Source organism: Corapipo altera, unplaced genomic scaffold (genome assembly GCF_003945725.1).
Source record: "Corapipo altera isolate COAL_440 unplaced genomic scaffold, ASM394572v1 76, whole genome shotgun sequence".
NCBI classification, from domain to species: domain Eukaryota; kingdom Metazoa; phylum Chordata; class Aves; order Passeriformes; family Pipridae; genus Corapipo; species Corapipo altera.
In genome coordinates this window covers 1,171,674-1,194,600 of record NW_020884964.1, presented here as the reverse complement: position 1 = coordinate 1,194,600, position 22,927 = coordinate 1,171,674, and the positions used below count along the sequence as shown (strand labels likewise).

The following is a 22,927-nucleotide window of genomic DNA, read 5'->3' as shown; positions in this document are numbered from 1 at the left end:
CACTTTCTTCCCTGTCCTCTTGGCAAGGCAGCACAGCCCTGGGCAGGAGGCAGGTACACCAGGGCAGTGCTGCTGTGGAGGGCCCAGCTTCCCTTCTGCCACCCCAGCCAGGGCTCACACCAGCCAGAGCCTGCTGCTGCCACAAGCCACTAGTGGCCTGCAGCTCTGGGGGAAAGCACCTGGTTCAGTCTCTCCTCTCTCACACCCTCTCTCACACCCCCAGTTCACCTGCTAGGACACACACAGCAGCAGAAACCATGTCTGCCTCAGAATTTATAAAACTGCCCCCGATTGCTGTTTTACAATTGGATCTGGGCAGAGAGTCCAGCTGGGCCCAGCCCTCCACATTGGGCTCAGCTTGGAGCTGGGGCCTGTCATCTAGTGCCAGGACGTTGGTCAGTGCTGGCAGGAGCAGGTGTAGAGGTTCCTGCTCTCTTGAGGCAATGCAGGAACAGTTCATAGCCTGAGGTCAACCCCAGGGCCATGGCTGGTGGTAAAAGTTGATTCAGGCCCTTGGAAAGTGGCCGGGGACCGGACAGCACAGCTGCAGTTCCACAGGCAAAGGGAAGGAAGACGCTGGAGCCATCAGCAAGGAGAGGGGTCACAGCTGTACTGCTGGGGCCAGCCAGTTTTTTTCCCCAGTGGCCAGTTCTGCCTGTACACTCGTGCTGCCCAAAGCATGACAAGGGCAGAGGGAGGCCTGGCTAGGGCAAGACAAACTGAGCTCACACCTTCCTTGCTTGAAAGGGCTAAAAATTCATGCAGGCAGTGGAGCAAGAGGTCAATGTGTGGAGGGGCGAGGGCAGGGTGGTAGAGGGACGAGTCAGCATCAGCCCTGGTTGGAGACGATGGGGCGACTGATGGTGCTGTTTGTTGTCATGGCCGAGAGCTCCCATCTGTAACACACCAAAGGGACACACTAAGAGAAAGCACAAACACAGCACCCAGGGCTGGAGCAGCTTTGCTTCACATGAGCCTCAGCTGTAGTCTCCAGCCCAGCCTGCCCCAAAGCTGCACAGTGCCAAGGAAGACCCCAGGCAGACCTCAGCCAGGGCTGGAGCACCCTAAGGACAGAGATCACCCACAAGGTGACCTCCCAGCAAGGCACACCATACCTGATGTCATGGGGAAGGCAGGACTGGTCCAGGCTGTACTGAATCACTGCTAGCTTACACAGCGTCTTTAGACTGGGGCCTGTGGAAAGAGGGCAGTTAGACACAGCAGTCCTCATCTGGACACCATGGGGGGGTCCAGCATCATGCAATCAGTGCGACAGGAAACAGGGCAGAGCACCCTGGCCATCCCTCTCAGGGACAAGGTAGAATGCATACCAGGGACCATCTGGAGCAGTTTTCTATGCTGGCACAAAGAAGTATGTGTGCAGGAGTGCATGACACACAGCTGCACCTCTCACTGGTCTGCCTTAAGCCATGTACACTTGTCAGAGACAGCTGTTTGGTTCTGGGATACAGGCACCTGGAGCCACGTAGGGCACAGTATGGTGCTTCACAGCAGGGCCTGCTCACAGGGCACCTTGTGGCAAGAGGTACAGGCTGGGCAGGGAGTGCTCACGTACTGAAGTCGAGGATGTAGAGATCTGAGTGATCCATCAGGTCGAATTCATCACCCATTCCCTCCTCTGGAGATGGGCTGCAGAAACCAAGCACAGTGTGTCAATCAGTGCCAAATTTTTTTTTTTTTTTTTACACCAGTTACAGTCCCTTGGGCTCCCCAAGGGCTGAGCAAGTCTCATCCCTCCTGCCCCTCTGATGCCCCCAGCAGCACTCAAAGTCATCACTTTCACAGTTCCTTGCAGAGTAGGCAGAGCTGCACAGAGCCAGAGAGCAAAAACACACACCGTCTCCCCCACAAGCAAGGGACGGGGGACCTGCCTCCTTCTCACACATCACCATGATGATTCCAGCTGTGAACCTCCCCCTCACCTTGCCAGCCTCTGTTACTTTGCTGCACCTCCACACACAGGTCCCACCCTGCAGGGAACAATCCTTTTCCCTTCTTGTACAATTGACCAGCCTCTAACTGGTTTCACTCTCTTCCTTCTCCATGTACCTCTCAAACTGCTCTCCAACAAGTGAGCAGCCCTGGGGCCTTCCCTGGAAAAGTGGCACCCACTCCCCAAGACATGAGGAAAGTGATGGCAAACAGCTGCCTCCATAACTGAGGCATTTCGAGGCTCTATTTGCTCAGCAATTTCAGTGGATCCAACCCTCCAAAGAGCTCCACTCAGAGAGGCAGAGCCAATCCCCAAGACAAGGCTGAGAATGACACTGATCAGGCTGGAGAAAGGATGTCACAGCAGCTCCTGAAGGTAGGCACACACGCTTGCACAAGCCTCTGTCCCGCTCCTTAGGAGATAAACAGGCCCCATGGGCTGCTCCACAGCTGCCAGGGCCAGACAGGCTGGCATCACCTGGAGAATCAGTTCAGTGCTGGAGACTAACCAGCTTCTCAGCTGCGCTGTATCATGGAAGGCTGCCTTAGTAACATGTTAGGAGACACATATAGATCAAACTTTCCAAGCAGGCAGGGTCAGGCCATCCCCACCTGGTCCCAAACACCACATGGGGCAGCATGACACAGCCCACACTGTGCTTTCTACAGACCTCAGGCCAGCTTGGCCTCACAGCCAAGGGAAGGCATGGGAAGCAATGTGAAATACAAGGATTTGGGAAAACATCACATGGGACAGGCATTTGATCTAGGAAGAATCTGACACTACATACTGACAAAGACCAAAAAGCTGTGCTGGTGTCCCTAATGAGGTAGGAGAGATAAGTTGGAGACCCAAGAGGACTTTCTGCCAAGATCTCTAGTTGTGCATCTGGGCCATAGATGACAGGAACCATGACCTATCTCCAGAGATGGTGACAGCCAGGAAAACATACTATTTTATTAGCTTGTGTTCCTAGGCCAGCTGCTGGACTGGTTTTGGGTTCTGCTGCATGAGCTGAAGTTGTGTGGCCAAGCACAACAGCACAAGGTTTAAAACAGATTCTGCCCAGGCACACGCTGTCCATCACTCCTCACATAGTTAAGATCTACTGCAATTATTTCAGCTTGGCCATTGAGATGCTGTAAGAAGAGTGTAGAGAAAGCAGATGGGAAACATCTGCATGGCAGGGCAAGCACAGACATTTCTCAGTGCGACTCAGGAATCACTTTGGGCTCCAGCCACAGCTCCCTGGTTGTGCCAAAATGGGAACAGCATTTCAGAGGACTGTAACTGAGCACTGAGCAGTGCAGCAGTCATTTTAAACCAATTCCAATTTGCCAATACTCCCATCTGATGCTGATCCTGGAATGCTAATGAGGAACTATGACTTCAGGCATTTCTAGGGAACAGACAGCCTCACTTATAGTTTCCTGCCTCCATGGTCTTGATGGAATAGCCAAAGCACCTGAGAAAAAACTGAACGTCCCTTAGCACAGAGAGACTGCCTGTGCTGGAACAGTAGCGCCTGGACCAGAGGAAAGCACTCCCATGGCTGATGGTTGTTTGGAGAATTTAAAAGAAAGAAAAGGTGGTTTAAGTCCTGCTTTGGCTTGTGATGAACCAATTTAGGGTGCCCTCACTGCTTAGCTAGGAATGACCTCATGCAGTGACTTCTTGCCCCAGTGTCACCTGTCTCTGACCCACTAAGCTTTGCTTCCCTCAGGACATGAGGCAGTACCTGCCTCCCCAGGTTCCCATAGCCCCAGGCCAAACTGCAGCACACAGCTCCCCGCTGTCAGAGAAGACCTGCTGCTGATGGGACCCATCTGCCCGGATACAGGCAAGAGCCCCTTTAATTCCACCCCTGTGTGCTTACCACACAACAATCTAATCTCACATCCACGTCACAGGAAACCCTAGACCATCCCTTATCTATCAAAGGAAAGCCAGCAGGCACCACATCTGTGGTTTTAATCACCAAAAGGCAAGTAGCAGGGTAAGCCTGGAGTTCAAGACCAGGAGAGCTGCAATTCCCAGGCAGCAGGGTGCAGGGCATGCCTTTGTCAGCAAAATGGATTGTTCCAGCTGCAAAACAATGCTCCCTGCACTAAGCACTCAGTGAGAGCCCCTACTCCCTCACCAGAGCCAGGCATTTCTAAGCCTTGTCAGGGAAAACGCAGCCTCAAGACAAATCTGGATTGGCATCTCTCATCTGTTCAGCTATTTCATCTGTTCAGCAAAACTCTGCTTTATAGCATTCCTTCTCCCTTGTACATGGTCTCTGCATGCCAAAATGTTGGTGAGTTTGGGAGGAAACCAGACCAGGGCCACAACTGTGACACAGCTAATGGGAACACTGAACTTCCTGGTCACTTAAATGGGACATAAGTGATAGATTGCTCCTGGACACAGTGAGAGACCACAGCTGGGGCAAAAAGACCAGGCTCTGGGCAGGACTACAAAAGAAACAAAGCATTTGGATGCCATACGAGCAGGCAGCCTGCAGAAGTGCCTCTTCAACAGTCTACAGGATGCGTGAATCCTGTTAAGAGCAGGCAGGACACAAAGGGGTTTTGCCTGCCTACCCCCCAGCATTGCCACCTAGAAAGCTGAGCCTGCGGGCTCACCCTCCAAGGAATCCTGCTGGATCTCCTGCAGTATTCGAGCCCCCTCCCCCTTCCCAGCCAGGAGAGCACAGGTCAGGAGGCAGACCACTGGGAGTTCTCCATTACAATGACTTCCTGGAAAAACTTCTTATCTTGCCAGGCAGCTTCAGAACACACCTGATAACTATTACAGGAAGCGAGCATGGTCCCCACCCCCATCTCCCACTTCCCCAGCTTGCAAGACCCTCCCTCCAGTTCAAGCAGGCTGCATTCCTGGCTGCCTGCAGCTCTTCCTACCCCACACTAGTGCTGATGAACATGCCTGTATTGGTTTTGAGCCTGAATTAAGAAACAAGTTGAATTCTGAAGTGATTCAGTGGAGAAGACAAGGCATTGCCTGAAAAGGGCGGACCAAACTCCAAAAAGCTGGTGTCAAATTCTTTGTGGTTTGCTCACATTTCCTAGGAGTGCCAAGGCTTAACATCAGAGTTCAGCTGGTGCTGTAACACAAATCTACGTACACTGCAGCATCTGGGACCATCCAAAACTACCATAAAGTTCCACCAAGCCTTCTTCTGTACTGAGTAGCACCAGTATCACTTGAGGTAACTGGATAAACTCAGCACCTCTGCATACCTCACCTGCACTAAGCACTCCTTCACAGCCATGTAGACATCCTACAATTAAGCACCACCCCCCCTGAATCCCTGGAAGATGAAGGCCCTTCACCCTATCACACACTGGTATGGCCAGGCCATCAGCAGAACCTGCTCTGTATGGTCCTCTGCCCCAGTCTTCAGAACCATTCTCAAAAAGCTGCTGCCAGAGTCCCAGAGAAAGCCCTAAAGGTTTCCAAACCATGCAGAGGATTGAAAGCACTTAAACTGTCTCTGCAAGGTGGATAGTGGGAAACAGGCCTGTGCTCTGGAGTTACAATTTGTCATTCTAGAGAGCATAGAGTGTGTCCTGGTGATGGGCCACTTCCTTTCTTTTAGCAGCTTCTAAGGCTCTTGGCTACATCCAGCTGCCCTGCACCCTGACAGTATCACTTCCAGTGTCTGACAGCTAAATTCATAACACCAGGTTCCTCTTGTGAATGGAAGTGTTGCTAAGGAACAATGGCACAAGAAGAAACGTTTTCTTGTCATGTGTATAGGCTCCTCAAACAGCTCCCAGCTGAGCCAACATCCCACTGCAACTTAGCAAAACCCACACTTGCCAACAGAAGAAACTCTGGTGGGAGAATCAGGGCACCACATAGGCAAGGACAAGTCAGTGTGAGGTCTGCTACAGCACAGCAGACTAAGACGTGTCCTTCTGATGGCAGGATCTCCTCCCTCATCCCCACTACCTTTTTCACAGAAAGCTTGACCACTGCACAACCCCACCGGAATAGCATGTTACACACTTCTGTCTCTGCGTGTACCAGACAGCTTGTCATTGGGTGCTTTACAAGCTACATGACACCTTCAGTCTCCTCCATGGCTTTTTTCCAGAGGAGCCCCGATGTACACGATTGCTTACACTTGTCAGACAGATGGACAGTTGCCACGTAACTCTGAAGTCCATCTGACTTTGCATGCAGCAGAGTGTGGAGGCACACTGTGCTGAAGGGAACGGCAAAACCTCTCGCGGAGTGTCGCCACACAACTCACCTGGTGCCTCCAAACAGAATGATTTTGTCCCCCACTCTGCAGCAGCACTGCCGGCGTCGAGGACATGGGCCTTTCCCCTTGGGTTCAATCTTCCTCCAAGAAAGAGAAACTAACCAGAAGAACAGAGTGCACCACCTTGTCACAAGAGCCTGACCAAGATCATGTATAAGCAGGTTATGGATTTAAACATCACAGGAAAACCTGTGGCCCACTACCCCCCCACATCAACTAGCCAGTATCCACCTTTTCCCTTGACCTCCTCACTAGTGGCAAAATGATGCACTTCTATGAGGTTGTTACTAAAGTGTCATTTAAATGCCAGACAGAGTCCTGAAGTTCTGCCTGCTGAGACAGCACTTGCAGGTCATGTCATAGAATGGTTTGGGTTGAAAGGGACCTTTAAGATCATTTCATTACAACTCCCCTGCCATGGGCAGGGACACCTCACATTAGACCAAGTTGCTCAAAGCCCAGTCAAGGCCTTTCAGTTGCAAAGGCTCAGCGCCAGGACCCACGGGCTGCCACGGCAGTGGGTCGGACTTCATGGGGAGCTGCACAGGGGTGAGCTGCAGCAGCAGTCAGGCAGCCTCCCTTCCCCGGTACCCTGCTGCGGTCCGCATCTGGAGAAGGGAGACCCAGGAACGAGCTCCATCTGCTGGCAGTCTGCGATCACTGAGCATCCTGGTAGAGGGGAGGCTGCTGGGGACAGCTCAGCGGCGGGAGGAGGAAGCAGGGAACTGAATGAGGTGGAGACAGCAGCCTTTGCTGCTTTCTGTGGCAAGGATGCTGGGGGGGTGACTAATGCAGTACTGAAATCTTCAGGAGCTCAGACACTAGCTCACGGATCAGTTTGGGGAGCAGCAAGTCGGCTGCTCTCAGTTAACTTTACTATGCAAAGCAATTAGCAAACAAAATCAGCCTAATGACTGCGAAAAGCGCCTGAGGACTGAAGACACCAAAACAGCTCAGTCGACTGAGATATTCAGTGTGGTATTCAGGGTACCAGCTGAAGAACACCCCTTCTGCAGCACAGTTTGACCTGGTACCAAGAGAGTGTGGTATGATGATCCTGCAGCTCAAGTTGAACTGTTTCCCCAGCTCTTTCCCTTCCCTAACCCCATTGCTTCTTCCTATTTTCTCTTCTGCCAGTATTTCTGCATATTTAAGAACAAGACAAAGTATTCCAATGAACTGTGTCCTTCAGCAATACCTTCTCTTCCACTTTCTAACTGAGATTTGGAAACATCCTGAGGAGGAACAGGGGTCCCAAGCACAGTAGCAAGTTCCTGTCAGTGCTATCAGAAGAGAAATTTCCCCTCAAACAGTACTCCTTGGAGAGTAAGCTCCTCTGAGCACTCACTTGCCTAAGGGCCTGGAGCACTATCACTGCAACAAGTTAAAAGCATAAATACCTGGATTGAATTTCCAGAGGTCATGGAAGTGTCTGTTCAGGCGTGCATTGTAGCCACCAAATACATACAGTTCCCCATTGTAGCTGACTGTAGGGAATAAGCACAGACATCAGCGTGCTACCCAGCAGGTCTCTGACCCAACATCAAACACAAAGCAAAGTGGTGCTGGTTTTTCACCTTCGCTTACATCACCTTCATGTGCAGGGTTACGTGCAAGGCTTTTCAGGGGGCAGCAGTTTTCCACAGAAACTGGGCTTAGTGCACCCCTTGCTAACCCACATCTCCATCCAACAGACCAGACAGTCCTTCTAACGCAGGCAGAAATTTCCTTCCACCATCCTCCACCCTCAGCAGACCCACACTCACATGCTGAATGGCTCCGCCGGCCTTCAGGCAGCACAGGAGTTGGAGGAGAGTCCAGCCAGGAGTTTGTTTCTGTATCAAATACTTTAATGCGGTTACAGTAGATCTCATTGTTGGAGTGAAATGGCCCAAAACGATCAGCTCTGCCACCAAATACGTACATCTTTGTTCCAATGATTGTAGCTGAATGGAAGTCTCTCCAGCGAGCTGGAGTACCCTGAAGGGACAGAGTAAAACAGAACAAGAGAAAGAATGCAGATTACCCCAGCAGATGACACATCTTGATGGGGAAGCTGGGTGGCTGCCTTCTCCTGGAGAACTTCCCATCCTGCAGATTCCTGCCACACCAGACAGAAGCTGTGAGACAAGTGTGGGCAGCTACCCCAGAGAACAGCAAATGCAAGACTTCCTCCCCAAACCACAGTGAAAAGCAGACACTGACCTTGGCAGAGATTAAAGTCCACATCATATTTGTGGTGTCCAATTTATGGATATCGTTTGAAAAGCAGTCAGCCTGAAAGACAGCAGAACAGCCTGGTCACAAAGGGACTGAGAAGTCTGGTCACATCTGGCCCCAGGAAGGATGCTGTTCTATAGACCTGGAACATCTCTTTGGAGTCAGTACCTCCTAAGAGACAAGGTGCTTGCTCCAAAATGTCAGGCAGCATACTTATCACTTAACAAGAGGAAGGCAAAGCCCATTTATTCTCAAAGGTGTCCTGTCTCTTCCTGCAGCTTTCCCATTTATTTGGTGATCAGTTCCTCCCCCAAAGACTGTCCTGCACACAATACATTCACAGCAGAAACCTGCCTCCTCTCCACATAAGCAACAGAAGAAAAAGGCACTAACAGGACAGGCAAACCGGCTCTGATATGGCCACCCAATGAGAAGTAGAAGTTAAGATTACTTCTGGGTAGCTAAACATACAGGAACAAATATACTCTGGGTTCTGAGGTCCCACAAAAGCCATCTGCAGCTAGCTGCCCAGAAGAGACTGCACTCACACAAACAATGTGGACTCCTGCTCTTCCAGGTAGGGGAGAGAGCAGCAAGACAGTCAGAGGCTTATTTGGTCTTGGTTAAAAACAAGCCACATTTGAACTGCTCCTGCTGCTGTAATCAAGATCATGGATTTGGCATGCCATTGTCCTCAGAAAAGGACAAATAACCCAGAAACTGCTGTAACAGAGCCCCAGCTTTCTTCCAAATAAACAGATGTGACTTTGCACAGCTTTTCTGGAGCCTGGTGATAGGTTGAAATGATATTTTCCCATTTCTTAAGATCAGAGGATAAAGATTTGCTCAAAAGATCATTAGACACACTAACAGCTATTGCAGGATGACTGACTCAGGGTATGCTTAACAGGAAGGCAACCAGGTGTTTGCTGGAGGAGATCAACAAGATGCCAGAGCAGGTACAGACTACAGGGAACATGCACCAGACTAAGACAAATCTCACAGCAACACCATGGACACTGGAAAGTGATTTTTCTGGCTCATTTTTCAGCCAGAAAATTGAAATAAATGTACATCAGTATATACTTATTAAAAATTATGTGTATTTATCTATCAAAGTTTGGCTGAGAAATGAGCCATAAATATTATATACAAAAATATTTATATTTTTACCTCTTTATGGTAAGTATGTTTTGTGAAAGAAAAAAAAAAATCACCATTTTTTTAGGCTTGCTTTTTTAACCATTTTCTCCACAAAACAATGAGCATAACCTGGGTATTAATGCCATGACTTTGCTAAGTTACAAAATGAAAGCAACTATGAATACAAATATGCCCCCATATCCTGCCTCTACCAGTGTCCTGGGTATCATCACCCTCTTTTCCCAAGGGCTCACCAATTAACAGTTACAGAGACTACTCACCAGCTGTTCATAGCCTCCAAAGATAAACATGCTCTTTGCCAGGACACAAGCTGAGTGCCCATCTCTTGCTCCTGGGACCATTCCAGACACCTTTGGCGTAAACCACTTGTGCGTGTCTGAAACAAAACAAGAGGCTGAGAAAACACAGTAGGTGTTGGGATGGGATAGCTCTTTACTACTGTTCTTAGTTTCTAAGACAGAAATCCTTCTCTCTTTCTCACACAGCATCTGCTCTGCTTCTTCAGGCAAAGCTACCTGCCTGAGTCTCCACAGAGGGGCACAGTGACAGAGGTCTCAGCCTCTCGGCATGGCCACCTACTGCCTGACCTGATAAAGAGCTTGCATTTTAACTGTGAGTAGTACAGCACTACTTGAGCAACATTATTTTTACTGAATCTCTCGCAAAGCATACTTGTGAGTCACTTACCAGCTCTGCATTTACAGTTTCAGTTACAATGAAGTAATAATAATGCTAAGTGGCTCAACTGAACTCATGGCATGGAGATGCTGACTAACTGACTCAGGAAAAATAGCTCTCAAATGCAGGCAGAAGTCACTTAGCCACAAATTGCTGCGCACATCCCCACCTCTGCAGTGCAGCTCTCCCTATCTTTTCTGCTCCACTTTTTACATTCTCATCCCCTCTCCAAGGGGAGGCTTCCTCACTTTCCACCCTTCACAGTCCTCCTTGGGAGCCTACACCAACCAGATTCAGCCCTTTAGCCTGCATACTCCAAGGGTTGGCTTGATTTAGGGCATGACTTTAAATCCAGCCAGAGCTGTTCTGCATGCCAGGGCAATATGGAGCTAAGCCAGCGACTCACTGCCAAGCACACACAGGCACCTGTTCCAAGAGCCCTGAGAGGCACAGATAAGCCTCAAGGCAGCAGGAGACATTCCCCCCATCCTCCCTAACTGCTGTTAGCTGTCAAAAGCAGTGCTTATTTCAGGAAGTCGTAATATTGGAGCCAAAGCAACATTCTTCATGAGGATAACTTCTCTGAACTTGGCCTGCAGACACAGCTATCCACCTATACTCCATTTGGAACTACACAAAGGGTCTTGCGAGGTCAACAGAACCCCTGGGCAGCCTCTACTGAGAAAGGTCCAGTGGCTATCAAGTTCCTTTCCTTCATGGAGCTGCTTCCAAGGCCAGTTATATGATAACAGCAACAGCTCATCCAAGTGCAATATGTCCAATTAGAGATGGAAAAGACCTCGACTTGTGCTCAGCACCTGAGGGACAAAACTGCACTCAAACAGGACTTTATACAGCCCAATGCGACTTTTCAGTGGAACTTACACTACAGACATGGGACTGTGACTGCCACTCTCGCTTTCCAGGAATGGTAGGGCTTAGTGTGTACAGACAGCTGCAGAGGGTTTGGATTAGGACTGAAGTCTGGCCTGTTAATTTTCACATAATGCTAAAGTGCAGGAGTTGGCATGGAGATCAGGCAGCTCCCACTACAATGCCTCTGTGTAGGCAGAGGTTTACCGATGCCTTCTCAGCTGCATGTGTCATGGGAAGAAGGAAACCCTGTGACCCAAGCTCTAAGGTATTTCCTAGTAAAGAAGAGACCCCATGACCAAGCACTACAGCAAGCAGTTTCCTTCCAAGTCCAGGAGGACATTTACTAGTCACTATTTAAATGGACTTGCCTTCAGAATCCTTTCCTGACATTTGTGTCCACCCAGTTTCTGATGGTGCCTTTTCTTCAAAGATGCTCCAGCAATGCTATGGAGAAGCCAACCAGAAGGTTCAAGGAATTTATTCTTCAGGTTTATCTAACTTGACTCATGCCTTCCCTTATTTTGCCATTCTGTCCCTCACTACTCCTATGTTTTATTCCTTACTCTCCTTCATGCTTTCAGAAAGAAGAACCACACTGGAGAGGAACTGCAATCCTCAAGAGCTCTAGCCCCTTCTTGCTGCAACCTTTGCCACAGTTAAGGAATCACACAGAGAGAACGTTTCAGTTATAGCTACTTTCAGAAAGTGCACACAAAGGTGATAGAAAAATTAAAACCATTTTGACTATTAGACAAGATCAGTAACCTCTGTTCAAAGGCTTTCTCAGAGATTCAAGTATGCAGACACAATGGCCACACTGCTTCCCTTCTCGAACTGCTGAAACAGCCTGTGACACCATTTCCTCCAAACTGTCACTGAGGAATGGGAAAAAGCTGGGGAGCAGTGTGGTGCGGCAGAGAGAAGGTCTGATCAAGAACAGTTATGACAAGGAAGAGTGAGAAGCTGGAACTTACTGACATCAAAAGCATAGAGCACATTGCAGGCTCCTTCTGTGTCGTTGCGACCACCCCATATGTAGACAGTGTCATCGATGAGCACTGCTGAGTGCCCATACCTCATGTAGGGCACCTCTCTCACGTGGTCTCGGCTGTTTGTCCACACTGGAGGCAACTTGATCCAGCGCAGAGACACTGAAAACACAAGTTTGAGCCCATGTCAAATGCTAAGCCTGCTACATTGCTCTCAGGTCATAACCCATCCTCATGGAGCTTTTTTTCCCCATGACGAGATGCAGAAGTAGTCAAGTAAACAAGAGAAAGCTGTGCCTGACCCCAATAGTAGCTAATTAAGAAATATAGAAGGAGGTCCTCTGGAGGAGCAGAGGAGTCTATACAGAAATAGGCTCTGTTCTGCAGCACGTCATTGAAAAGTCTCTGGCTCATCCTAGACTGTGAGTGAAGATACAGCACACACAAAAAAATAGGGAAAGGAAAAAGAAAAAGTGCAGAGATGACAGTGAATGCAGTCAATGCTCCAAGCTAGTGACATTGTTGAAGAGACTCAAAGCTGGAAGAATGAGCAGCACGGGAATAATTCACTGCAGTAACATGCAAGGGAACATACCTGAAGGTATCACTTGGACTTGCAGAAGCACAGTTCAAGTAAAGCAAGACAGCAGCTTTGCAGCAAACAGGTTTGTTTGCTTTTGTTTTGTTTCTCAAGCTATAGATGAGATAGCTGTCTATCTCCTATTATACTATATTCTACCTTCTTGCCTATCTATACCCAAGTTCTCCCTGCTAACTTTGTGTTACTAAATCGGACTTCTTTGTAATTACAGGTTCTCCTTACCGGCAGCCTGCGTGTTGTGTTCAGCAGTAGCCAGAGCAGTCAACAGGTATTTACAGGGTTTAATGACAATGCAGGAGTAACAGCAAGTGTTACGTGGCCATTACATAAGAGCATCAAACATTCTACCTCGCATACAGCCTCTAGGTTTGTTCTCTACGTGGAGCTAACATAAAATATAGCAGAAAACTATAGTTCCTCTGAAATACTAACACAAGGAAAGGGAATAGGTCAGCCATCTTAAAAGGTAGGCATTTACTCCACTGGCAGAAAGGGCACTGAGGAAGCACATCCAGTGCTAAAGTCAAGCTACACGGGATACTTCCTAACTAAAATACAGTCTTCATCTTTGGAAGACTGAAAGAGACCAATCAAAATCTGGTATTTTGGCTTTAGCACTGGAACCTGACAATGATAACTGAGCAAGGGCTTGGGAAGCCACTGCCACCTCCCACATGGTGGCTGCAGCATCATGACACTTTAATATTTGGGAGTGGTAAGAAGAGAAAACAATGCAAGAGCATTCCTTTGGACACAGTAATTATGCTTCCCCATAAGAATGATGCTCTACTGGCACGTTCTACAAGAAACAACATCCAACTCTGTTGAGTGTGAAAGTCCCGTCTCTCTGGACAGAGAAGAATGTCTTTGTTTACAGGATCCTGAGCTACACTCTCCTCTTGAGCAGGTCACCTTGGCAGCTCTGTTTAACCAATGCCTTTATCCCTGCTGCACACATCAGTTCTAAAGAAGTGAATTCATTGCAAACTACCTTTATCTACACGTGACATGGGTGTTAGCAGAGAATTCAGCATGCTGTTCAGTCTGCAAAACTGGTCATTGGTTCTCTGTTCTTGGCTCTGTTTAGCTAGACCCATCCAAGCACCTCTGCAGTTTTTCAACCACCTGCCTAATTACAGGGAAATATTTCATGGACCAACTCAGTAACCTTTTCAGTTCAAAAAGCACTGAATCAACAAATACAGCCTCTGCCAGGACAGCCATGACTCCAACTCAGCCTCATGACAGGTACTGGCTACCCTACACAAATGCCTCTAGTTCCAGATGCTTTTCTAAGCTATGTTGTGAATCTGCGTGATAGCTGCTACTAAAATGGGAAGGCCTCCATCCCAGCCACATGCCCCCATGGACTCCATCATGTTGGCAGCAGTTGTCAGATGCCCCCACAGGGAAACAGCTCAAGAGTCTAAACCTGGAGTCTTAACTGAGTGCACTGGCTCCCACCCTACTCCTTCCACATGAGCTGAGCATGGACCTGGAGGGGGAACCTGAACCAGCTAGATATCACTTCTTTGCACCTGGCATTCACAGAGAACAAGGACAAAACATGGCTATGTGGCTACTTCTAATGAGTCCTTACCCCAGCAGTCTGCTGAACTACAGCACCTCTGTGCCCTGCCTCTGAAGCAGAAAATACAAGGCTGCACAAGGAAAGAGGCTCCCATCTACTCTGATAATTTTTTTGGAAATTACAGTCAGACAGTATGTTACAGTGTAACACCTTAGGCAGCAGCAGGGAAGAAAACCAATAATTGAGCCCAGCAAGCCAACTCCTTTGCACACCACAAGGACACATTTACCTGCGTTAAAAACGTGGACGTCGATCTGCCGCAGAGTCTCATAGTCTTCTCCAGAACAATATCCGCCAAAGGAATAGACCTTGTGTCCAACAGCCACGGCTGCGTGGTTCACCCTCCGTGGCCCACCTTCCAAGTGCACTGCCCACCGTAGCATTCCTCCCTGCAAGCCAGATGGTCTTCAGGGCCCCCAGTGCCACAGCCACATGCTTCCTGGGCCACCACTATGTCACCTGGCTCTGAGAGAGAATGATAAAATAACGTGATCCATCTCGCAGATCTTCCTTGAATCCAGCTACAAAGGTTACATTGCTGTATCCTCATTCATCTGCATCCCAGCTGGAGACAGTTTTACTCTCACCTCAGAAAGGGGATACAGGGCAGGTATCATAACCTGAGCAAGGCTCAGAGGAGCAGGCAGAGATGCCCTTGCATACAAAAAACCCTCAGGGTGGGTGTACAGGCAGCCCAAGCCAAACACCTTGGGCGAAGGCAGCCAAGTGCAGCACGCCTGGCCGTGCTCTGGTCATGCACACATCATGTACATGTCAGAACCGTTTGTCCGCATGAATGAAAACACACAGCGAGAGCCAACTGTGAAGGTGAAAAGAACAGAGCCAGAGGGAAGAGAGCATGCTCTTTGGATCAGTTGTAAGAAACAACAGAGGAAAATATTAAAACAAAACACCCAACAAAAAACCTTCAAAGAATCACCCCCACATAAAGCAAGCAACTTGCCATTATGGGGGTGGATGATGACACCACCATTTGGCCTCACTGACTGGAGCCCTAGGGTCCAATCTAATCAGACACGAGAGAGCAGAAACCCCCTAATCTAGGTATAAAGCTCTTTGCTAATTCTCAGAAAAGGCCTTTTTCTCCCACAGCAAATCCAGGCATAACTATGAAAATTCTGTAACATCATGTCTCTGTTAAGCAACTGATATGCTTCATTCCTCAAACAGATGGCTTAGATCATATCTTAGAACACCACAGTTCATTCTTGCAGAGACTCTCCTTTGGATCTTAGAATCTAGAGCAGAGCCTGGGTGCTTCTGAAAAAGCAGGTCAGTTTGATTTTTAACAGTTTTCTCCCAACTGAAAAACAGCCATTAGAAGATATGTCAGTGTTTCAAACAGCATAAATAAAACTGTCTTTTCTTATTTCTTGGTTGTAGGTTATTGAAAGATGCAGTCAGTACACTCCAGCTCCACACCCAGTTTTTGCATTTGCAGAGTCCAAAGAAATGTGGGAATGCTTCTGAATAAGTTCTAAAATTCCTACACATACATAAAATTCCTAAACTCTGCCCCTTTTCTTTTTGGAAAGCAGTGAGCTTTCACAAGGAGAAGTTTCCTCTTTCAAGTTTTCTGAAGTAGCTGGAGGGCAGCAAAAGGGGCAGAGCCCCCAGCCCTTCAGTCAAGTGTAACCACTGCTCACAACCAGGCCCATCAACAGCCTGACCACCACAGCACCTGGCCCACTCACACACTCCCATTTTATCCCCACCCATGTAAAGAGTCAGAGATGCCACCAACAGGGAGCTCCTGGCAGGGGCAGAGCTCAGGCTTCCAGCTTCATCCACTCATTGTACAGACAGTTCATCAGTCACCTCATTCCAGAACTCACAAATCTCATAAAAAATTGAGTAGCTTCTTTTTAAAGTTGTTTTCAAAATAGAGACTGGCAGCCAGAGCATGCTCTGTACCTGAAAGTTACAACAAAAGGACATGTGCAAAGCCCAACAGAGAGCATCCTGAAGCCTTCCTGTAACAGATGAGCGCAGACCAAGGAGTCCCTCCTGCAAACCTGCAAACTTCTTCGTGCAGCACCTACCCTAACCTAAATTGCAGTTAATAACCCAGAAAGTCACATCAAGCTTTTCTCCAGCAGAGGTGCTCCAGAAGGTCCCAGGAGCAGCCCTTGTGTCCTACAGGCCGTGCTTCAATTTCAGATCTAGCCAGTTTGAGTTTTGTTTTTCAAGTTACTACTTTTTTAAAGCCAGGCAACACACTTGTGTAAATCCTCTGCAAAGCTACAGAATAGACGAGTTTCCATGGAGCCCACCAAAGTCACCTTTCAAGCTATTTTGAAGGCTTCACATTTCTATATCTGTTTTCTGCCTCAGTCAAAAGTTACTCCTGAAAAATCTAACCAATGTTTTCCTCAAAATCTCTTCTTGGTTAAGTGATTCTGCAAAGGAGCTTAAGTGGACTTTATCACCAGCATCAATATTTTCAACACCCTTCAGACTGAGCTTGATCCAGGAAGACCAAGAGGATGGATCTTACTTCTAAGTTCTCTGCTTGGTTCCTTGTGTGGAGAAGCACAGCTGCCTGGCATGGCAAGCAGGCATCATACCAAGCCCCCTGCTTTTTTTGTCAGAAGGGCTGGGAAAACTCTTTTTCACCCTTGGGAGTTCACTCAAGTCAGGTGAAAGGAGCTCACTGCTGCCAGAGCAGGACGCTGGTCCTGTCAGTGCCACAGGAGCCGGCCACCCTCCCCCAACAGTTTCATCACTCAGATCAGAAGGCAGCACACCCAAGATGGGCCACCGAGAAACAGTTCCAGGCCCTGCCTGTGGCACTGCAGGAAAGATGCTGAGCTTATAGTAGTAATGTTGAAACGTTGTTTCCTACAACTACTGAGAAAGTTGTTCCCAAGATAAGCCCTTCCCAGGTGACAGGCAGGTCCAGGGTGGTGGCGAGGCCAATGGGGTTGAAGTTGGCTGTGCTTCTCCTTGGCTTGGGCCAGGGATACCCCTTCAGAGCAAACACAGAGCTCTGCCAGCACAGCCTCCTGCTGCACCTCCTCAGAGCCACGGAATGCAAACACTCGTTTGAACACTTCATGAAAAGAGAACAACCAGAAGTGTAAAGCGATCTTTACAGCAGTATATTAAAAGGCATGGGAAAACAAAGGATTTAACAAGCTGCCATGGTTTTTCCAAACCCAAGTGCTCTCCTCCACACTGTAATAAAAGCATCAATTCAGACTCCCATCTTCCCCTTCTGCCACTAGCCACAGCCCTACCCTGAAACTGTTGCTCACCCCTTTCCAGCCAGCACAGGTCCTTCTCCCTCTCCTCCTGGCACAGCCCTGTCTCCTAAGGATACCCCCCCACACTCCTATCCATGTTTTCTGCAGCCAGCTCCAGACTCTCCGATCCTGCCTTTTTTGGAATTGTTTCATTACACCAGTCTTCTGCCCAAAGCCAGTTTTCCTCCAGCTAGTCCCCACTGTGCACTATCTGCAAATATACACATATTTTGAGAAAAAAACTGTTTTCTGTCCTACAATCATGCACACTGCTAAGTTCCATTTCAAGTTTTGATTTCCAATGATAATTTATAGGATATAAGTGATGACATAAATATACCACTTTTCAACCTCATTCCTATGAGGACTTCTTAATAGGAGGCATTAATACACTTGACATTAAGCTGTGCATTAGGTTTCTTTAAAGATCACATAGGACACAGCCAGGGAAAGAGGAAAACAGACAAACTGATAGGAAATAATTTACTAACAATTTCCCCCATTTGTACAACATTAGATCATGCAAAATACATCCTGTGATTTCTCATCTAGGACACTAATAACAGGTATGTAGGCTACAAAACACAGAAATATTGGTAAGACAGTGGCAAATTGTATTAGAGAACTGGGAGGGCACTGGCTGCAGGAGGTGGCACACAGAATCACAGAATGGTTTCGGTTTGGATGGGACCCTAAAGATATCCAGTTCCGACCCCATTGCCATAGGCAGGGATACCTTCCACTAGACCAGGTTGCTCAAAGCCCTATCCAAGCTGGCCTTGAACACTTCCAGGGACAGGGCATCCACAACTTCTTTGGGCAACCTGTTCCAGTGCCTCACCACTCTCACACTAAAGAATTTCTCCCTAACATCTAATCTAAAGCCCTCTCTCAGTTTAAAGCCATTCCCCTCCTTTTTCTATCGCTACATGCCCTTGTGAAAAGTCCCTCTCCAGCTTTCCTATAGGCCCCTTTTAGTCACTGAAAGGCCACCATAAAGGTCACCCTGGAGCCTTCTCTTCTCCAGGATGAACAACCCCAGCTCTCTCAGCCTTTCCTCACAGGAGAGGTGCTCCAGCCCTCTGATCATTTTCACAGTCCTCCTCTGGACCTGCTCCAACAGTTCCATGCCTTTCTTGTACTGGGGCCTTCAGAGCTGGGTGCAGCACTCCAGGTAGGGTCTCACCAGAGCAGAGCAGAGGGGCAGAATCACCTCCCCTCAACCTGCTGGACACACTGCTTTTGTTGCAGCCCAGGGTGTCGTTGGCTTTCTGGGCTGTGAGTGCACATTGCTGGGTCATCTCCAGCTTTTCATCTACCAGTTCTGCTAAGTCCTTCTCAGAGCTGCTTTCAATTCTTTCAGCCCACAGCCTGTATCAGTACCAGGGGTTGCCCTGGTTTAGCACCTTGCCCTTGGCCTTGTTGAACCTCATGAGGTTCCCCAGGTCCCACTTCTTGAGCTTGTTCAGGTCCACCTCAGGCAAACCAGGTGCTTTTTCAAACAAAGCAAAGACACAGTTAGTGACACTAACATGTACCATGGATCAGAGAAAGGGCTTTTGCACTGTAGAAAAATTAAGCTGGAATCATTTAAATCACAGAAGTCAGCAGTGAAAGAGAAGGATTGCCTTCTACATGGATTTGTGCAGACACTGAACTAAGCATGTGTCCCTTTTCCGGATCCTGCTGAGCCACTCCTCTCCTCCCCAGAGGTGCATCTCTTTTACAGCAGCCACCACACTTCATCTCTGTCCACAGTAGAGGCTGGTTGAAGGCCTGAGGCATCTCCTTTGACTGATTCAGCATGACCAGGTGGAATCATGCCCCAATACCCCCAGGAACTGACCATAAATGGAGACCAAAAAGCTCCATCAAAACAAGCACGTGTTTGTTATACAATGAGAGAAGTTTCATTTTCTAGGTGAAACAAAACCCAGGAAAGTGCACTCCCACATGCTTTGCTAGCTCAGCATACACTTGCTCATCTTAGGTGAGGAAGCTCCAGCTGCCTCTGTTCCACCAATCTCAACTGGAAAAAGCAACGTACACACACACTCAGGGTCTCCTTCGCAGAAGGGCACACATGCTTCTTTTCAAGCCACTGCTTGCTTCCACTGATACACATCAGCTCCTCACTTCACCTCTCCAAAAACTCTTTGATTTTTGCAGTCATACAGGCAGCAATCCTCCAATGTCCACAACTCCTCATTTCCCTGGTCTGCCGTAATCTACCCAGAGATACAGTCAAGCACAGAGAATTTTGAAACCCTGGTAGGTCCTGTCATTAACTGCCAGGAAGAAGAGCATTTCTAAAAATAAGGATACACTTCACCTACTGTTGAAGTACCTGATGATGATGGAAATTAAGTGAGCCCAGCAATGAGTTGTTCCTCTACCACAAAGCACATGGAGGCTAAAATTAAAAAGCAGTCAAAATAACCAGGTGTGGTCCCACAGAAATGCCTGGATCCCACCACTGACTATGCACAGCACCACAAGCCCAGGTACACACTTCCAGAGTAAGTGGTGCAACAACAGCCATGGGGTGACCTCAGACTGGCTCTGTTGCTGCAGTCAGGCTGGCACCTGAGCACAAGTAGAAGCTCACACATCCTTAACAGAGAAATGGCCACGATGTCCTTTAGCATCTCCCTTGTTCCTTGTCAGTGCTGACTTCCAGCATAGGGAGCACAGCAATTCACCTGGAGCACTTCACTGCTAAGCAAGAGAAAAATCAGATTTAAGGCAGCTCTGCATCCTTTGAATACAGCACCTATAGACAACATTCCTAAATCTCTGGCTGTGCTGGTGTCTGAAGATACACTTAATGCCTGAAACAACCTTCATCCCAACTGCTCCAGCTTACACCTCACAAGAGCCTACCAGCACAGCATATAGATGTCTGAGATCACCAGAAAAAAATCACTCAATAATTTCTTACTAGCATATCTTCAAAACTGTTGTGGTGACTTGAGTACAGTGGCATAGATAGGAAAAAACTCCAAACAAACAAACAAAAAAACCCAACAAAACCCCAATCCAGTAATCATAGTTTTTAGTCAGATTTTTCACCTGTTTATTCCATTGGCTTTAGACTCACTATTTTCAATACCTACAATCAGTTATGGAAACACTTCATTCAAGATAAAAAGCTACTGAGCATCTCCACAGACAGTAGCCAGGTGATAATTTTAGAACAAAACCATATACGCATGGATCCACTTCTTTGCACAAAGGGAGTTCACATTCCTCTACATACACAGGAAGAAACCTAGAGCCATTTCTAAAATTTGCTCAGATTAGCCTTGCTGCTGTCAATTCCCACAGCAAGGGGGGGAAATCCAGCAGAAAGTGGTCTGGATTTTCAAGGATTCGCTCTGTCAGCCCCAGAATTACAGCTGCACCCCAAGCAGAGCAGCATACTGACCCTGCAAAGCCACTCCAGAGAGCAAATCCTACCGTGTGGCTGCTTCAGTCCCGTCTCCCAAAAGACACCACCAGCCACAAGGTTTAGTAACACTTAAAATAGCCCAGCCAGCTCACAGCAGTCCATATAGACAGTTCTATTTCAAGCACATCCAACATACTGTTAGAGATAGCACGGGAACAACCCGCTTTCTTCACTCATGCTTGACATTTATCTGATGCTTTGACTATTTATGCTAAGGCAGTGTGAAACTGCAAGCTTGCACATTCAGCAGCTTGGACAGTCACAATGCAATTCCAGCACCAGTAAACTAGACGGTGCTAGAACAGCCCCTGAGCTCGTTAACTGAGACTGATCTGGAAGCTCATGTTAGCCACGGGAATCCCAGACCATGCTGCTCAGGCAGAAACTTATTCCAATGTCCCTCCCTGCAGACAGCCTCACCACTTCCTTATTTCTGACCAAATATTTTGCCCACTTCTGACTTACTTTTGGCCAAAGCCCAGGTGAGATTCTGCACCTACTGAGCTGACTTCTCTTCTTCACCTTGCCTCCCAAAACCCACCGCTGCTTCTCTATGGAGCACGCCTAAACGCTGGAGATATTGCTCCCCCAGGAATTTGTCTCAGCATGTCAAGCCATTTCTGCCATGCCAAGGGCAGCCCTTGGGAAGAAGCAGGCTCAGGAAAGCTGAGCTAACAGCTAGTGTGGCTTTTTTTGCTTTATGTAGGGCTGCACTCGTTTCCTCCTCTGCACCTGCTGTTCCATCGACACGGATGCCCAGGCAGTGTTTCGCTAGCCTTGGACACACACATGGCAGGCTCACAGGTGACAGCCTTCCGTCTGCCTGGTGCACAGGGCTGGGGAGGACCAGGCACACAGCCCCACACCTGCCAACATGGCCAAGATTGGGTGAAAGCATAAACGGTCTGAAACCAGATGAGCCCATAGAGATGGAGAGAGAAGGCACGGTGGAGGTTACGCCAGGGTGAGAAGCAGAAGGGCAGCCTCCCTGACATGTCAGGGGAGGAGAGGGATGGGTAAGGTCACAGAATCCTTTAAGGTTGGAGAGGACCACCAAGATCACTGAGTCCAGCCATTAAGTCAACACCGCCAAGCCCACCACTAAGCCATGTCCTGAAAATGCCACATCTACATGGTTTTTGAACACATAGAGACGGTGATTCAACTACTTCCCTGGGTAGCCTGTTCCAATGCCTGGCCTTTTCCATGAAGAATTTTGCAAAATATCCAATCTAAGACTTTCCTGGTGCAGCTTGAAGCCATTTCCTCTTGACCTGTCACTTGTTACCTGGGAGAAGAGACCGTCCCTCACCTGGCTACAACCTCCTTTCAGGGAGTTGTACAGATTGAGAAGGTCTCCCCTGAGCCTCCTTTTCTCCAGGCTGAACGCCCCCAGCTCCCTCAGCCGCTCCCGTAGGACTGACTCTCTAGACCGTTCAGCAGCTCGGCTGCCCTTCCCTGGACACGCTCCAGCACCGTTGGCCGCCCCCGCCCGCCCGAGCCCCTCGGGGCCGCCCCGCGCCCCCATGCGCCGCCCGCGGGCCCGGCCGAGGATACCCAGGCAGAGCGGCGGCCCCGCGCCCCCAGCCCTCACAGAGGGGCTCGGCGGCGCCTCTGGCCTCACCCTCACCCGCCCCCAACTCCAGCACAGCCCCAGCGCCTCCCTCCGCCTCCGGTCCCGCTCAGCCCCAGCCCCGTACCTGTACCCGTACAAGGCGCCTCGATAGCCCCGCTCCGACGGCTGCGCCCGCCGCTCTCTGGGACTTGTAGTGCGGCGCGGCCCCGCCCGGGACGGCGGGCGCCCTCCCCCGCCGGGGCGGTGCTGCCCCGAGAGGCCCTTCCGCGAGTGCCGGGCCCTGGCTCC

At 48.9% G+C, this 22,927-nt stretch overlaps 1 protein-coding gene across 6 annotated transcripts; it reads right to left on the bottom strand.

Annotated features, from left to right (window-relative positions):
• Positions 1 to 260: 260 nt before the first annotated feature.
• On the bottom strand, positions 261 to 22,927 carry KLHDC3 (kelch domain containing 3). 6 transcript variants are annotated; one of them, XM_027664692.1, is made up of 12 exons: positions 22,488 to 22,502; positions 17,709 to 17,823; positions 14,576 to 14,814; positions 12,140 to 12,316; positions 9,872 to 9,987; positions 8,433 to 8,504; positions 7,994 to 8,207; positions 7,628 to 7,714; positions 6,216 to 6,324; positions 1,577 to 1,650; positions 1,116 to 1,194; positions 261 to 896 (listed from the first exon to the last, which is right to left on the bottom strand). In XM_027664692.1, the coding sequence occupies exons 3-12, from the start codon at positions 14,727 to 14,729 to the stop codon at positions 830 to 832; spliced, it is 1,149 nt and encodes a 382-aa protein (XP_027520493.1). In that variant the 5' UTR covers positions 14,730 to 14,814; positions 17,709 to 17,823; positions 22,488 to 22,502; the 3' UTR covers positions 261 to 829. The 6 variants fall into 6 exon arrangements, with proteins under 6 accessions (XP_027520493.1, XP_027520491.1, XP_027520495.1 ...); XM_027664690.1 differs by lacking the exons at positions 17,709 to 17,823; positions 22,488 to 22,502 and adding an exon at positions 22,764 to 22,927 and having other exon boundaries at positions 14,576 to 14,811; XM_027664694.1 differs by lacking the exons at positions 17,709 to 17,823; positions 22,488 to 22,502 and adding an exon at positions 22,770 to 22,867 and having other exon boundaries at positions 14,576 to 14,811.

What these genes read in the sequence shown, in the direction of transcription:
- KLHDC3 (XM_027664690.1), bottom strand. Translation starts at nt 14,729, where the DNA reads ATGCTACGGTGGGCAGTGCACTTGGAAGGTGGGCCACGGAGGGTGAAC. An exon ending in TTGGAGGCTATGAACAGCTG is followed by an intron (nt 8,505 to 9,871) that starts GTGAGTAGTCTC and finishes GCTGTCTTTCAG; the next exon opens with GCTGACTGCTTTTCAAACGA. An exon ending in CCTCTGGAAATTCAATCCAG is followed by an intron (nt 6,325 to 7,627) that starts GTATTTATGCTT and finishes TCTTCTGGTTAG; the next exon opens with TTTCTCTTTCTTGGAGGAAG.